Source organism: Ruditapes philippinarum, unplaced genomic scaffold (assembly GCF_026571515.1).
Source record: "Ruditapes philippinarum isolate M1 unplaced genomic scaffold, ASM2657151v2 ctg318_1_1_1_1, whole genome shotgun sequence".
NCBI lineage: Eukaryota > Metazoa > Mollusca > Bivalvia > Venerida > Veneridae > Ruditapes > Ruditapes philippinarum.
The window spans coordinates 413478-432226 of NW_026861802.1; the positions used below are offsets into that span (position 1 = coordinate 413478).

The window sequence follows — 18749 nt, forward strand, 5'->3', positions numbered from 1 at the left end:
AAAAATTCATCCCTAGACGTTTCACTCCCACTTTGTCAATTGTATAGACATGCTTATGCACGAAATATCTTGGATAAAGCGTGAGTATTGTAAAAAGTCTTGAGAATTGATAATGACATACATGTAAGATGCAACATACAAATAAGTATTTAAACTTTAATAGAAAATTTTAAAAGCCAGGACGTACTGTACAAGTATTTATCCAAAAAATACATTCAATTTATCTTTCATTGAGTTAAACCTCTGCTTAGAAAGTCTGAAAAGTGAAGTTATGCTACCATTGCAACTTGTTGGCCCGGGAAGTTGGAACAGTTTGCCAAGCTGAGGTAGTGTACTCAGTAACATTTTAAGAATACATGCAAGGAAATCGTTTAGTGGTGCTCAACCTTCAAGCTATAAGAATTACAGTCACTTTCACCCCACTTTCACTCTGTTTTACCATAGGTAATCGACCTAAATATTATTTTGATTTTTGTTAACAATAGAATAATAGGTTCTGTGTACATTTGAAACATAAACCACTGTTTTACAAAAGATCACTAACGCCGTCCCATCAAATACCGGATACTGTACACCATAATTTATTCAACGAAAACTCTTCTGCAACTGAGGAAGCGAGGTCAGTTGTAAAATCAATTGCGGAAAATATTCTGAAGGAAAATAATACGCATACGCTTACTACTGATATCGGACTTCTAGAGTCAAAATGCTTGACGGCATAAGCTGATGACGCCTTTGTATTCTTGGTTTAATGTCAAAACAAATTTGTAAGTTCCCTCTTAGTTTGTGTTCTTAATGTTTGCCGTTATTGATCAGCTGTTCTTTGTTTACATATTTTTAAATCAAGGTCAAACACTGATAATGCATTACGAACATTTAACAATGGAAATTGGAGACTCTTAGGAATGAAATAAATAATTCTTCTATGTATCGCTGGTAGTTAGTGGAATGCCAGACGTTTCACTCCCAAGATATACAATTTCAAAAATTATTTAGACGTTTTACTCCCTGGACGGTTCACAACTACTGAACTAGATGTTCCACTCCCACTTTGTAAATTGTATCTATAGACGTTTCATTCATATTTTTTTACTTGAGATGTTAGATAGAAAAGTAAAAAAAAAATTCTTATTTTAAATGTTCAAATGCAAATTAGATTTAATATTGCATATTTTAAAGAATTAACGGTTCTGGCCTCTGGGTCATTTCCGACAGATCAAAATTGGCGTGAAATTGACGACAAAAGTGTCAGCTCATTCTGATATTATTTCGACCCTATTCAAAGTAAGGGAGATATGTAACTTTCGCTATTTTTTCAGAGATTACAGTAGTACAACTCGAGTGATTTTTGCACTTTCCACTTTGTCACCGTGGATATTTTAACGGTGAGTGGAAAATTGCAGGTGACATACTACATGTATGGTCAGTCACAGTGGCAAATCACCACAGATGGGTAAAAAAATCCCCGCAATCACCGGTGGAGAATCACAGGGATTCTCCATGATCAATATTGCCACATTGTTGTCTTATGAGAAAAAGTTATAATAAGACTTATCTGTTGCTTAAATAACATCCATAACATCATCTGTATATGTATATAAATTTTTTTTAAATTTTTTTTACTGTACTATATCCTATTTATTTGCTTGCATGCAACATCATATCTCATCAATATTTGCTTGTATCTTCATACACTTATTTAAGAGCATAATAGTAGGTCACTGTCCATGACCCATACATTAGTTCTGCAAACAGTGACTGTATGTGTTGCGTTTTCAACCTTTCATATGTCATGGTTTGAATTGAAAGTTTTTGCTATTTGTCATGTTTTTTTCCTTACAGTTTTTACAAGGCACAGAAAAAATTTAAAAGGCATTTATTGAAAATAAGTCAGACTGAAATTTTACTCTTGGACACCAAGAAAACTAAACATACCTAGGGTCATGAAACTTTACAGGAATGTTGATCAGTATGTGAAGTTGTGCACCTGAGATTTAACTTGTGGATTTATTCTGTTTTGTTAGATTTATTGCCCTTTCTATTTTCTATATATCTGGCACATAGCTCAAAAATCTTTTGACTTAGAGTTATGAAACTTTAAAGGAATCTTGTTCAGCATGTATAGTTGTGTACCAGGGGTTTTGGTTGTAGATATATCCAGTATTTCTAGAGTTATTGCCCTTGAATTACTAGAAATTTCAATTTTTAATTTGTGTAGAGTGTATCTCAAAAGAATTTGACCTACAGTCATGAAACTTTACAGAATTGTTGGTCGGCATGTGTAGTTGTGTACCTGGGGGTTTGATTGTGGATTTATTCAGTATTTGTAGAGAAATCGCCCTTAACTTGGTAAAAACCATTCCAAAATGGTGTGTTATGTGTACCTTGAGTGCTTGAGTTAGAATTAACCAACTTTACAGGAATGATGATCAACATCACTCTGAAGCTCACTGTGCACCTTGGGTTTTGCATGTGGATTTTTCCCCCCCCCCCCAGTTTTTTAGAGTTATTGTCCTCGACTTAGTATATTTTGCAATTTTCAACTTGTTCATGTGTAATTCAAAAACTATTTGACCTGTAGTCCTGAAAGTTAGTGACGGCTAGTCAGTAGATTGACAAAACAGTGGACTGTTGGGACACCTGTATCCTATGGACATATTTCTAGTTTTAGCTCAAGTTAGAATAAGGGTCACCTAGGATCAAAAACTAGGTCACAGAGCCTATATATCGGAAAACATTGTTAACACAATTGAGGTAACATTTTCAGCTTATAAATTATTATCTTATAAATTGGTCAGAAAGATTGTTTAGAGGATTTCTAGCTCAAGTTCAAATATGGATCACCTGGAGTCAAAAACTAGGTCACACAGCCCAAATACAGAAAAACCTTGTTTACACTCTTGAGGTAATATTTTTAAGCCAAATTTTTATAAAATTTGTCAGACAGATTGTTTTGAAAAGTTCAAGCTCAAATTTGAATAAGTCATCTGGGGTCAAAAACAAGGTCACATGGTTAAAATATAGAAAACCCTTATTATAGCTATAGAGGTTACATTTTTAGCCCAAATATATTGACAATGTGTTAGAAAGGTTGTTCATTGATTTCTAGCTGGAATATGGGTTATCTGGGGTTAAAATCAAAGTCACCAGCATAAATATGGAAAAATCTTGTTAACAGTTGAGAAGCTACTGTTTTGGTGGAGACGTCCTGGAAATAGATGTTCAGTTGTAAGAAAGGATGTCATGATCAATCACAAAGAAAGTGAACCGCAACATCTTAGAATTGAACCTGGGTTGCTGGATTCACAGTCTAAGGCTCTGCCAATTTAACTAACCGGACATTTAATAGGATATTGAATAATATGCAATAGTAATGCCAAGTCTGTGCAATATGATGTATGTTGCAGAAATGGGCAATTTTATGATTAATCAAATTGAAAGAAATAAATTAGCAGTTAAAAATATAATATCGTAGTAGCAGATTTTCTATAAAATGTATTTTCAGTCTACTTACCTCTTTACTATCTATGACACAGTTTCTGTGTTACTATGCTAAATTCCTGTGTTATTTTCACATTCCTGCATTAAATGATAGACATTGACTTTAGTCGAAGGTATAATAGAAGGTTTGACATCTCACCAACACAGAATAGATAACCATCATAATGTGACTTTGAATTTTTATGGTGCTTTATTATAAAGCTTCCTCACAGGAAAGAATCTAATGTCCTGTAGAGATTCAAACCCACAGTGTTGAGGGGCAAAAACCACTTTGTCATGGATGCCCCTTAGGTAAATGTGTAATTAGGGCCCTGTATAGAAAATATTTTTTGTTCATTGGCCAGGGATTATTTCTGTATTATAATTTTTAGCTCGACTTTTCGCAGAATAATCGAGCTTAAATGCAGACACCCATTTGTCTGCCTAATGGTGTCCCTGTGGTTAAATCTTTGCGTGTAAGATGGGATCTCCATAGCTACTGAAGGGAATGAATTGAAACTTCACACACTTGTTCTCTGTGATTATCTAACATGATTGGCACAAGTCCCATTACTCTGATTTGCTTTTTTGCATAATTATGCCCCTTTTTCGACTTAGAAATTCTTAATGGTCAATTTTTTGTGTGTAAGCCAGTATCTCCATAACTACTGAAGGGAATGGATTGAAACTTCACAAACTTGTGCTCTGTGATTATCTAACATGATTGGCACAAGTCCCATAACTCTAATTGCTTTTTTGCATATTTATGCCCCTTTTCAACTTAAAAATTCTTGGTTTAGTTTTTGCTTGTTATAATGCTGGTATTTCCATAACTACTGAAGGGTTTGTGCCTTTTTTTTGTGACAATTTTTTGCATTCATAATAATCAAGCAGTGATTTACTCAATAAAACATCTTAGTAACAAGCCTTTGTACCTTTTCCGACAATTTCATGTATTCATATAGGTAAATTCATATAGGTAAGCATTATTATACTCAATGAAACACCCTTGTGACAACTTTTTCGAATAGTCGAGCGTCGCTGTCCTCCGACAGTTCTTGTTATATTTTTATTTAGTCACAGCTTCACTTTAGAAAAAAGGCTTTGTTCCCATGTGAAAGCTACATGTAGATGATAATCCAGTTGATTCATTTTTTGAATTGGCAGTTTGTACTGAAAAGAAGTTGGACTTTCAACAGGAAAATTGAGTATTGTTTTCCTTGTTACTATATATAATGATGTTTGGTTGTAGAGATAATTTTGTCTTAAAAATGTCAGATTGATTCTGTTAAGTTAATTTGAAAAGGGGAAATACGACTTAATGTAGTAAGGACAGCGACAGCAGTTGTTCAGGTATAATCTTTTCTCTCTATGACAATTAACTTAAGTCATTTTGTTAACATGGAAGTAAACTTTAGAACTTAAATAAGCCAAGATAGAACACTAAAAAGTAATTATATAGTTCAAATAATTTAAAAAAGTAAATGAGTTGCTTAACAGTTCTCTTTTTTAACATTTAATATAAATATAAAATATAAACTTAAAAGCATTACATCATTAATTTAAAAGGTCAAATTATCAGGGTTTGACACTTAACTTTTAAACTTAGAGGAATCATGACGGGACATCAACTTTGAAAATCAGAAATCCCTTGCTAAAATAAGAAGTCCGTCAAAATGTAACTATATTAATGGGGTGGGGGATTATTTATGACTATTGAAAATCTAAGGGAGGGGACATTTTTGAAATGCAATATAAATTTTATCGAGTGAGGCATAATACCAGGTAATAAATGCTTGATTTTTGTAAGCATTACTTTTTAATTTCAGTTTTAGCTTAAGAAAGGTGAAAATGTGTGTTGACAATTGACAAAAAGAAACAAACAAACTGCTTTGGTTTCGATATTTGTAGTATTAATTTATGGCAATTAAAAGTTGTAAATAATTGATAAGATCTAATATAAAAATCCTACAAATTAACTAGTAACTTTTAAATACTTTCCTGGTACCCAGGTGATTTATTGATTGTTTTATAAATTATCTTTTCTGTTTAAGTAAATTAGGTTAAGTTTTTTGAACCACTAAAGCCTTTGAGGGTTAGCTTTAAAACTTTGCATACTTGGAAGTGACCATCAGTCCAAGGGCCAAGCAAATACTTATTAAAGTCTATTGCACTGTCTTATGACCAGCTCTTGTTATATGTATCTAGCTTCTGGTAGCTGACTTATTATGCAAACATTTGATAGATGTATGTAGACACTAGTCACTAAGCATCAATAATTCATGCAGACCTTCTAAATTAATTGTCTTGTAACATTGTAGAAATGTATACTATTTTGATGCCCCTAAGTATGAGTGGCATGTGATAAGAGTTTCTTTAAGAAAAAGACTTTGTGAACATATTTTCTTTACTAACCAATCTAGTTTCAATATATTTTATAGGTTAAGCTGATAAAAAAGTCTCTTCTTGTCTTATGTAGGGCAAAATTTTGCATTTACTACTGGGGTTAACAAAAGTTTACTGAGTGATCATCATATTGACATGTGAAACTAAAGGTGAAAAGCATTTTGCAAAGGAATATTATAAAACTGCATATATATCATGTATACTATGATACTAGGGACATGTATATTCAATATAAACTATATTTTATATTACAGGTAGGTTTTTTTTTGTTTTGTTTTTTATCAGTTATAAAACCTGTTTGCAAACTGTGTGTGCATGAATTAAGTACATACATGTATATTATTGATATTTGATTGAGAAAGTCTATAGCTGATCATTTTTGACAGTAAATTTAAAATAAAGTTTAAACCTGTCATTAGCATTTACCTACCTATTTAACCATTTGTCTACCTGGATAACACTGTGCGTGACTATGAAAAATAGGTCAAAGACTTTTTAGTTTAAAATTAAGAAAAAGAGTGTAAAACAGCTGCACTTCTTCCAAAAGCTGCTTTAAGTTTAATTGTTTATTTTTATCCCCCCTCCCCGGGCATATAGTAAGTAATGAAGTGTCTGTCCATCCATCTGTCCAATCTTTGGGATAGACATGGGATTTGGGTTTGTGTACTAACTGTAGCTAGATCTAACATAATAATATATATGTACAAATGTATATTAAAAACAATAAATAGTATTAGAGGAACACATGACAACGCCGGAACAAGTTTAAAATTTTAGTTTTTATTGCCATGTGCACTTGCATATACTGAAGAGTTATAGTTGGCTCTGTTGGACATTTGGTGTATTGTGCAATGTGATCAGTCTTTTAGTGCCTTACTAGTGTATAAGGCTCCCCCGTTTACAATTTTTTGTAAACGTTTACACGACTGCTAAGAACCGAAACGATACCGTTTAAACGGTGGTACCTCTATGTACTATATATACACACCATATATTTGAGTCGCCAAATGATGTCTTTCTTTCTATTTTTAATACATGTACAAATAAAGAATGTGCAAGGCTCATCACGATTGAGTCAGCACACATTTTTTGCATTGTAACCCCATTTTTTACCAAAAATGTATTATGTCACCGTAATGCTGTGTGGAGGGTTGTAAACACCCATTTTCCGTTTGTTTACTTTGGAATAAACCACTACAATTGATAAAATCCATGATTACAGGCAATGATTAAGAAATTTTGTAAGACAATATGGTCATTTCGATTAAACGGTAAACAATATCGTAAACGTTTATGAATGAAAATCGAAACGAATCCGTTTATACGTGTAATCGTGGGGGCCTTACTAGTGTACCTGTCCAACCAATTAAAATTTTTCTTTGACACTATCTCAGATAGTTTGGCGCAAATTGGCAACCTAAATGAGGAGTGTTGTTTAATGCAAGAACCAAAATTATTACTCAAAGGCAATACTCAGATTAAAGGAAAATGTCAGAGTCCATTTTTTTTTTGTCTAGACTAATATTTTGTCATAGATTTATAGATTATTGAATCACTTGGCACTAATGTCAATCTCAATGAGTCAATATGCTACACATAGGTGTTTTAATTTTCACCTCATGAGATAAACATCAAATAATTAATTATCTTCACTGTTAGTACATATTCTTGACCTGTTGCCCTAGCATTGAATAAAAGGGTGTAACTTCATGTACTAATTTGAGGTCACAACAGGTGACACTATCCCATAACTAAAATATGGATATTGACTGAAATAATAGCCCTTTTTAAGTGAAAATCTTTGTAAATATTTTACTCTTTTACCTCCTCTATAATTTAAGTCAATATTTACAAAATAAAACGTTGTAACAGTTTAAAATTGTTGCAGGATAAACATTATAAATATTCTACTGAGATGTTTTTTCATTGGACAAGACATGAATTGATCATCTAATTTAGTTCCATATAAATGTATGTTAGTGTTCAGTGAAATTTTATCTTTTGATGACTTTTTATTTCAAAAACGCCCAAAAATAATAGCTTTAAAGACAAGAATGGTCAAATATGAAATTAGTTGTGTTCTTATTAATACTCTCTATGTCATAACTGTATATAATGCTTAAGAAGTTAAAATAGGTTAATTTATTTATGAATTGAAGAATTATCCAATTTATTTACAAAAATAAATATTTTTAGAATTTAGGAATATATTCTTGGAGAATTTTGATTGTGCCTTAACAAATACTTTTATTTAGTGATTTAAGTGTTAAGAAAATTATTTTTTTAAGTTTTTGAAATAAAGTGTTTAATAATATTTATTGTATTGTTTTCACAGGTAATTATTATAGTGGTTCATTCAAATTACATTAGTTTGTAAATACACTGTCTCATTATATTTTCAGGTATATCCAAATGGTGGTAAATCATCGACGATCTTCTGGCTGCAGCTACTTAGGGACGTCAACCACGCCTGGTTACTGTAGTGCCATCTTACATCTTAGGAGGCCTATGGCCAAACTTTGTTTATCATCTCTTTTCTCCATAAGCCTTGCAGAGTTTTACAGCAGCAATAACTTAAGACAGACTTTAAAGTGTAACAATAAACTTACATTGAGAACTAAATGTTTATTTAACCCAGTGCTTGAAACTTTAAAACAGAGTGATAACAACTGTGATAATATAGAAGATTTTGAAATATTTTCTAGTGATAAAATCATTCAACAAAAGCTATTTATAGAAGCATGCCAGTTGATGATAACACTGATAGTAATCAGGAGATATCTAATGGAAAGAGTGGCCACACGCGAGAAAGTGTTAGCAGTAGCAGCAGCAGCAGTTTGGACAGTCTCTTCTCATCAGAAGATGACTCTTCCTCTATGCCCTCACCTCCAGATGGAGGCTATGGTTGGATGATAGTATTTTCAGCCTTTTTGATCAATCTGATAAGTGACGGAATTTCATTTTCATTTGGAATACTCTATACAGAGTTGCTGAATTATTTTGGAGAAAGTAAAAGTCTAACATCATGGGTTGGATCTTTATTTTATGGAACATGTTTGATTGGTGGTCCTCTTGCCAGTGCCTTAGCCACAAAGTTTGGATGCCGGAAAGTGTTGATGGTTGGTGGTACTATAGCAGCCTCTGGAGCTTTCATCAGTGCGTTCGTAGACAGTATTGGTATGCTATGTGTGACCTTTGGTGTGATCACAGGACTAGCAATGTCAATGGGGTATGTAACATCAGTTGTTATAGTTGCCTTCTATTTTGAAGACAAAAGAGCTCTAGCAACAGGTTTGTCTGTGTGTGGATCAGGAATAGGAACTTTCATATTTGCTCCTCTCACAGAGTATTTAATACAACTGTATGGGTGGCGAGGTACAATGATCATTTGGAGTGGAATAATACTAAATCTTGTAGTCTGTGGAGCTCTTCTCAGACCATTGGAATTTACTCCCCAAGAAAGAAGGTTAAGAGCTCTTCAGAAATTTGAAAGGATGTCAAGAACAGTATCTTACTCCGGAGCTTCAATAGCTGGTAGAAATGTAAGCAGGAACCCAAGTGAAGCAATGAGTGACACAGATAATTCTGATACTCTAGATGAAGATTTGCTAGAACATTGTCATTCTCAGATTCAGATACCAACATTTTTGAAAGATAAAATTCCCATACCAATAGAAATCCTTAAAGAAGGAAAGAAGAATTCAAGGGTTATCAAAGATTATGTGCAGCACTACAATGAAGAAACTTCTACTATGGCAGATAGTGAAGTTGTAGATTCCAGTAATACTTCTAAAGATGACACAGTTGTAATGTTTCAAAATGGACAAACCAATATTAAATTGGCAAATAGTACCATTAAAAATGTGGTAGGAAAACCCTCTGGAAGCTGTTTAAAGAAATCCTCAAATAATCCAAGCAAGCATCAGTCCCAACAAAAGAAGCATGTGAGAATGAGTACCTACCTACCACTGTATAGAAAGGGTTTGTTCTTCCGTGGTAACTTGGCACGCTTCACAGGATCTGCTGGTCAGGTTCGATCCACAAGTTGTCCAGAATTATCAAATAGACACTTGGATGATAGTGATAGTGAGAGCGATAGTTCCGATGATGGAGAGTGGGACTTTTTATGGCGATACTTGCATTTCAGTAAACACATGAAGCGAGTTATTAAAACAATGTTTGATCCTTCAATACTGAAACATCCCCTCTACATAATGTTTGCATTGTCAAACTTTATCTTATATTTCTGGTATGATGTTCCATATATATTTATCACCGATAGAGCTATTGAATTAGGCATGGAAGAATCAGACGCATCATTCCTTATATCTGTACTGGGCATAGTCAACACTTTCGGTCAGATATTTTATGGTTTCATTGGAGATTTAGAAGTGAACTTGAATTTGTTATATGGGTTTTCTCTAATGGCGTGTGGATTGGCTGTAGTACTTGTTCCTATATTTGTTGCCTTTGTTCCTCTGGCAGTCCTGTCTGGGGCATTTGGTCTCTTCATTAGTGTAAACTACTCCTTGAGCACGGTGATTCTAGTAGAATATCTCGGACTGGGAAAGCTGTCTAATGCTTATGGATTGACTATGCTAGTGCAAGGAATTGCCAACCTCGTTGGACCACCAATTGCAGGTAATTTTTTTTTTACATTTTTAGCTTGACTACTTTAGTATTCAAAGAATATGGAAATCAGTAACATACTAACTGTGGCCTCAGGTTCGTGCAGCCATCAAACTTTGGTAAAGGTTTTTGTATGCAAGTTGATGTCTCCCGAACTTCTAAAGGGAATGGGTTGAAACTTAAAACACTTGTTCTCTGTGACTTCACAATAGGCTCATAGTTACTTTATTTTACAGACATTATATTAAATGGCCCTATAATTTGTACTGTCAAACACTGAGAATCGTTGAGTGTGCTTACAAACAGCTCTTGTTTAAGACTGAAATAAATTATGAAAAAATCAAAATAATATATGATAATACATAATTATTGATATATTATTTCATATTAATAAATTTGAACTCTTTGTGTTGATATATTTTATAGATTTCATATTGATAAAAATGAACTTTTGTTGAATTTTGTTTATATTATATGAATTGTTATTTAGATTAAACTGTACCTTGAGATCCTGAATTGTAAATCAATATGAAATATGACACTTTATACCTATACTGTTCTCTGCAGTGATTTAAACAGCAGATTTACCATATTTCTAATGTGAACTACAAGTAAAGAATATAGAATTTCAAGTATGTGAATTAATTACAGTACAAAACTATCAGTTTCTTTATTATAAAATTTAAAATGTCTTATTTTGATGTCACTTCCTTAATTCAAGTTATTGCATGAAAAGTAAGTTTATAGCTTTGTGCCAGGTAAATAATGATAAAATACAAAAAAAATCACTTGTATGGTAAACAATCCATAGAAATTAAGCTGAAGATTATTCAAGTTGTTAAATTTCTTGACTAATGGCTATCCTCCTCACTTAGGCATTGGTATTGGCCAGACCTGGGGTAATCACTAATCGTAATCATCAATTTTTTAATTGATTACATGATTACACTGTAATCATCATGTAATTGATAACCTTGCTCAAAATTGATTACATTAATTGTAATTAATCAATTACAGCTTAAATTCAGTCTGTAATTATGATTACAATTTGATTGATGTTGATTACTTTCAGATTTTACATGAAACTATTGAAATTCAAATGATTTATTTCACATGTTACAGTTTAACTTATACTTCTTTATAATGATCTTTAATCACAAATTGTAGAATGTAAATTGATTGATTTTGATACACTGTTTTTACATAATAGCAACATTTTTATTGAATAGAAAGAACGTTCTCTAATGATATCCATATTTGAAGTAAATAATATTAATTGTCATAATAAACAATGATTGTCCATTAAAAGTAGTAAAATATTAAGTGAGACATTTTAAGACATCACTCACAATGAAGAAATAAGGTTAACCAAATTCTAACTGAAAGATATACATCATTGTTTGGCTGGTATTCTAACCAAAATGTCAAATCATTGGATTTATGATGTCTTTGAATTTCCTAAAGAGAAATCTGGAAATGTGACAGCACAGTGCAAATTGTGCCCTAGGAAGATAAATGGAAATACTAAGTCACATTAAAATTTTATTACCCACATAAAGGTATGTTAAATTTTTATGCCCCCACAATGTGGGTGCATATAGCGTTGCACTTGTCCGTCCGTCAGTCCGTCCGTCCGTACGTCCCGAAATCTTGTGAACGCAACTCCTCTTAAACCGGATGGCAGATTTTGCTTAAACTTACAGGGATGAACAACCTTAATATGTAGATGGTAGTAAAGGAAGGAATTTTTGCTGTGACCAAATTTAACAGAATTATGGCCCTTTGTTGATTTTTTTACTAGATACTATATAGAAATTTTGTGAACGCAACTCCTCTTAAACCGGATGACAGATTTTGCTTAAACTTACAGGGATGAACAACCTTAAGGTGTAGATGGTAGTAAAGGAAGGAATTTTTGATGCGACCAAATTTTACAGAATTATGGCCCTTTGTTGATTTTTTCACTATATACTATGTAGAAATTTTGTGAACGCAACTCCTCTTAAACCGGGTGGCAGATTATGCTTAAACTTACAGGGATGAACAATCTTAATGTGTAGATGGTTTTAAAGTAAGGAATTTTTGCTGCGACCAAATTTAACAGAATTATGGCCCTTTGTTGATTTTTAGTTTTCAATTTGTGGCACATGTAGTCCAAAAAATATTTGACCTAAAGTCATAAGATTGACAGAACAGTGGCGTGTGGGGGCATCCGTGTCCTATGGACACATTTCTAGTGTTTCACATATTTTGGTAAAAAGTTTCAAACAATGTAGATAACTTCTTTACTTTGTATATTCTAGAGTTTATGTCCGATGCATATTAATATGCAGCAGTTATTTTGTAAGGTGATAGAAAATGTGACTATATTATAATTGGATACTGTTGTACCATTGCAGTGTTTTTAAAAAATTGATAATTTCTTTGTAAAGCCTATTGTCTCTTTGAATTCCCATACACAAATTTATTGTTTTCACACCTGTTTTAACACCTGTATACAGCATACTGTACAAATGACCTGTTGCAGAGAGTTCATTATGAAACCTACACCAAGAAGACTGAGGACCATTCCTGCATCATCGGCCCCTGTAACACATTTGTTTAGTGTTGCGGTGGAATTTTCTGTCCTGATAGATGCAGCCTGACTGACAGACGGTTTCATGAACTTATGATGCTAAAGTCAAATGCTAAAATATGATAAAGTGACAGTGACTAAAAGTGTGTTAAATTGATGATTGTTGATGAGCTGGAAATCCTTTGTGTATATAATGTATATATTAAATAGCATTAAGAAACTTTAGTTTATAGTTATACATTGAAAGTAATCAATTATCAATCAATTACTTTCCTAAAGTAATTGCAATTTAATTGATTACAGAGGCAAGTCTGAGTAATCAATTGTAATCAATTACAATAAAATCTGAAAGTAATTGTAATTAAATCAATTACTGGTCAATGTAATCATCCCCAGGTCTGGTATTGGCATAACTATTAACACTTTGCATGAAACATTGTCACCTCATTAATCACTTATGATATTTGCTTGTAACTTCACACACTTACCTGAGAGCAGAGTAGAATGTCACTGTCCAAGGCCCATAACTCTTGCATGGATATTGACAAAATTATGGCCTTTTTAAAAAAAATCTTGGTTTTGCAGTCAACAGCAATACTCTAAGCTACTGAAGGTATTCACTATAAACTTAATATGTCACTCCAGGATCATAAAAGGATGTCACTTACAATCCAATGCCCATAACTCTAGCATGGATTTTGGGTGAATTTTAGCCCCTGTATAGAACTTTAGAAATTCTTTGTGAAAGCAGCATTAGTCTCCAGATTCATGCTACTGTTAATGAAAATTCTGATAATGTATTTAAATCATGTAAAATATTGTGAAGGGAACAAGGGAATAAGTAATTTAGATACTAGAAACTGCACTTAAATTAAATTAAAGTAAATTACCAAAAAAAAAAAGATTAACAAAAATGCCAAAAATGAGTTAGTCATACATTAAAATTATGGTGAAAATTATTATATTGCAAAAGCAGTCATTAATTGCGCATATAAACATGCAAATCATTATTTTAATTGTGAATATTTTTACTGTACATTTTTCTCAAAGTTGATCATCCTCGCATGCAGCTTTAAAGCACTGCATGCAACATCAATCTTTAAAACTACTGCAGGTATTCACTTACAATTTAATACATCAATTAAGCATCATCACGAGAGCTCACTTTTTTAACAGCCCAGTTAGTTCTGAATCATGGCTCTTTTTTAACTTCGAAAATTGCCGGTTAAAGTGTTGCATGCAACAGTATTCTTAAAAAAACTAATGGTATTCAGGTCATAATGGAAAGTCACTATTCTCTCATGAATTGTGACTGAGTTATTGTCCTTATAAAAAGTTAGAAGGAAGTCTTTCACTATGTAAATTGTATCAGTGAAGTACATACTTGACTTGTGGTACTATATTTAGATGGTGGTATTTTTTTAGTTGGCAACAGGGATTAAATTAAATGCCTATTTTACAATGTATACATGCAACCATTTTGTGCCAAGTTTAAATATTTTAAATACTTGACAATGTGTTTATTGAGTTTTGGAGCTCACCTGACCTCTTTGTGGTTCAGAGCTTTCTGAGTGCCAGTGTATGATGTTTGGTGTCAGTGAGCTCTAAATAGCAGTTTCATTTGGGTTTAATTTGTACCAAAAAAAAAAAGAGAAAAAATACTGTCACCAGTTATGTAAATCTTCGTTAATTTTTGATAATTATTGACATTCCTTCATGCATTATGGATTTGAGAAATATTTTACTTTGTCCACTTTGTGATTGGTTATATGCATGTACTTGTCATTTTTTTTCAACCAAAGTTTTGAAGATGGACAAGAACTGGTACAGAAAAGGTCAGATCCAGTCATGAACTATATTATAAGTTATTATCCCCTTATGTGCAATAATTGGTATAAGAATCTAAGAAACTTGTGATTGAATAATTTATGTGCAATATTTTATGATTAGTAATTATTTTGCCTTTCTCAGGTGTCATATGATCAATTCTAAGGACCACAATGGAAGTAAGTCGGCTATTGCCTTCTTTTTGTGTCATCCTTGGTATTGAATATATGGCATCAACAAATGCACATTTATGTTCACATGCATCTCTTGATGTTTGTTTTATGACATGTATTTTTTACCAGAATGAAACTATCCGTAACAGGACCAAATAATGTGTATTTTGTTTATACACTAATAATATACTTATATAAATTATGCACCTTACTGCACTTTGACTTAAATGACAGATATAGTTATAATTATAGGTTCCTAAGAATTACCCCAGAAACTTTTTCTTTGAGAATGTCCTGTGGTTACCAAGGCAGGGGTTTAACTGCTGTAGAACCTGTAACCTTGGCTAGTAGATGGTAGTAAAGCCTAAAGGTCATTGCATCTACTTCATATGAGAGAGCCTTATTGAATTGACCTGTATCTTAGATATGTGATATATTTTAATTAACACCTTGAACAATTTTTCCTATTCCTTTTAGGGGCCTGCCATTTACTGATCTTTGGCTCAAGATATTAGCTCAGAGACCTTAAAGCTGCATGTCTCCAGATTAGCCAAAATATTGAAAGAAAATCTAACTTAAAAAAAATGTACTAAGATTTTAAGAAAAGTAAAAAGATTCATGATTCAAGTAATAATTTATATGCTATGTGTGATTAATAACTGATTCTGTAGTATTTATCACCATAATTATTTTTACTGTGTGACTTAATTAATAAATAATATTCAACAAGACAATAAGCAAATGCTGTTTGCTCTGTGTAAATTATTTTCTTTGTTTACTTTACAATATTTCACATTTAAATACATTTTTAAATAAAAATGGAGAAATGCTGCTTTAAACACATATGTTTTACTTGCATAATATAGGCCACTAGGACAGGACTGGTTTCACTTTTATTAATTTTATGTAAACAAATTGCTACTAATTGTAATTATAATCTTCCTAACAATTTGCCTTATATGTATTTAGACTTGGGTAAGTTTTAAGCCATCATAAATACATGTATGATGTTTATTAAAAATGCCAAAATTGTACAGAGATTCATTATAGATTTATAACACAATAATGATAAACTTTGTACTTCGTATCATCAATTTGAATGTTCATGTATGTACATAAATTATGTATATCAATCTAAAGTGTTCAAGCAAAGGTTATATTTTTGTTATTTCAACAGAACACTTGAAAATCTAGTCTAAATGATTAACCCTATAATTTATTGTCACAAATTTCCCCAATGTTTCTTCTTATCAGAACTTGTATCTTACTATAGTTAAAGATAATTGAATGACTACATCATAAGTTTTCCTTTGTAAAGGATCTGAAAAAATCTATGTGTATTTATGTATATATGTAAAAATAGTTTTATAAATACATTTTAAAGAAAAATCTTTTAGCCTTAAAGTTTAAGATATGTGACCCTGTGTAAAATTTAAAACTTGCACATAAATAAACCATCAGTCATTAGCTTTAAATTAGTGTAGACTAAATGCCGACTGATTTTATTTTAGACTTATGTCATGTGTAACACCCACAGCATAACCTTTTTAGATAGAATTAGCTCATTATTTTCTATTGTCATTATAAAAAGTATAATTTGTAATGACTGTATTTCAGCTCTATTCCGCGATGCCACTCACTCTTACGATGTAACATTTTATCTTGGTGGAGGTTTCATCATCCTGTCCGGGCTACTGTTGCTGTGTGTTCCACTAAGTCGTCGATGTTGCCGTAACCTTCGCTTACAGGAGAAAACTCGAGTTTTAACAAACTATAATGCCACTAATAGAGAGATTGTGATACAACCACCGGAAGATAAGTTAGCAAATGTTGGAGATATGCCATGTTCATCACTTCTGGTAGATAACAACGAAACAAGTGTCTAGAAAAATAACATACCATTCAATATGTGATAGTAACTATTATTTCATATAGAATATGTACTTGTGATATGTATACTCTATCATTATCATATTGTGGAGAAATGATTTATAAAATGAATATATTAAATATAGAAATTGAATGTTATCATTTATTTTACATATCTCTGATAGATAAAAATGAGGAAACTTTTTTGTAGATGAAAATAATGAAACTTCCTTGTATCATTTGTGGTGTGTATCTACAAGCTTATAATTGTATAAGTTGACTTTAGTACTCAGTTTTATAGTAACTATCTTGTTAATGCATCAGAAAATTAACATGTTAGCTATTTAAAGTATTATGAAGTTAGTTTTATGTGAATTATGACTGATAAATTTATTTTCTTTGTTTCCTTATTCTTTATCTTTTTATGGAACAGAAGTTAATATGGTGATGTGATTTGTTAATTATAATTATTTTACTGTTTATGACCCTCTGCATATAGTGCTTGAATTGTTTGTCTGCCAACACTATGGTAAATAAATAGAAGGGGGAGGGCATCTATCTGTAAACAACAAAAGAGATCTGAACAAAATTTAATAACATCATAATTTAGACACTTGTCAATACTATGTTCATCTAACATTACATGTTACAAGTTACATTAAAAAATAAAATTTCATAATTTTGCTCATATAATCTTTCTGTGTATACTGATGTCTTTCATGTTTAATATGGACATACATACGGTGGTCCTCTACATTTGGATAGTGTTAGGGGTCAGTTGGGTCAAGCTAAAAAGTGCTAAAAATAGATTTTAACTCCTGCTTCATACAGCCTTTATTTATTGTCAGGTGTCTGATCATAATTTTACTGGTCCTCTAGCTTTGGGTGGAGTTAGGGGTAAAGATCATGGCTGCTAAAAATAGATTTTTCAGATTTGTTCATAAGTCCTCATATTTTTGACTGATGTATTTCATATTAATTGGATGGAATATACCTCGGATGGTCAAGAGTTGGGAGTCACGAGGTCAGGGTCTTCTGTGCTAACAATAAATTTACACCTGCTTATATGGCCTTTATGTTTCACCCATGTCTTTCATATTTAGTAGAACATACCTTGTGTTTTCCTCTAACAGGTCACTTGGGTCAAGGTCTTGCATTTATATAAATTAAATTGTTTCTAATTGGTAAGTTAAATTTTTTTTAACTTCATCAAATAGCATTGACATTCCAGCTTAATTTTTTCACAGTAGAAAAGGTAATAACTGTTTTAACAATATTTTTAGCAATGGTTTTAGGTTTCATTACTGAGTATTTGGGTAAACCTTTTTGAAAAATTTGTGGACAAGAATCTTGGCCAGGGGCACTTGTGTTTACCAAACACATTCTTCTGGTTACAAAACACATTCATGTTTAAATATTATTTTAACATACAAACAAAAACAAGGTTTGTTTATTCTTAAGTGGAGTTTATAATAACATTCATAAAATGATACTTTTTTATTTACAATATCTACTGTAACATAATAATTTCCTGTTTTGGCTTTTACACCTTTGTATCTATAAATGTGTACTAACAATCTTGAAGATTTTGTAGCATATCTCGGGTTAACCCATTCATTGTAAATTACATGAATTCAGTATATCTAATGAAGCACTTGGTAAGCAGATGTTTTATTGTTATGAAATTAACAAAAGATGTTGACAGATTGGGGTTTTTCTGTATTTATATATACATAATTGAACTGGATGTGTTTCATATTGGCTTTTTTATGATATTTGCATTCTGACAT

The 18749-nt window shown here is 32.0% G+C and overlaps 1 protein-coding gene across 2 annotated transcripts; it reads left to right on the top strand.

Annotated features, from left to right (window-relative positions):
- Positions 1-569: 569 nt before the first annotated feature.
- LOC132716873 (monocarboxylate transporter 12-B-like) lies at positions 570-18414 on the top strand. 2 transcript variants are annotated; one of them, XM_060700207.1, is made up of 3 exons: positions 570-767; positions 8289-10527; positions 16708-18414. In XM_060700207.1, exons 2-3 carry the CDS (start codon positions 8628-8630, stop codon positions 16974-16976), a joined length of 2169 nt encoding a protein of 722 aa, XP_060556190.1. In that variant the 5' UTR covers positions 570-767; positions 8289-8627; the 3' UTR covers positions 16977-18414. The 2 variants fall into 2 exon arrangements, with proteins under 2 accessions (XP_060556190.1, XP_060556191.1); XM_060700208.1 differs by lacking the exon at positions 570-767 and adding an exon at positions 4683-4833.
- The last annotated feature ends 335 nt before the right edge of the window (positions 18415-18749 follow it).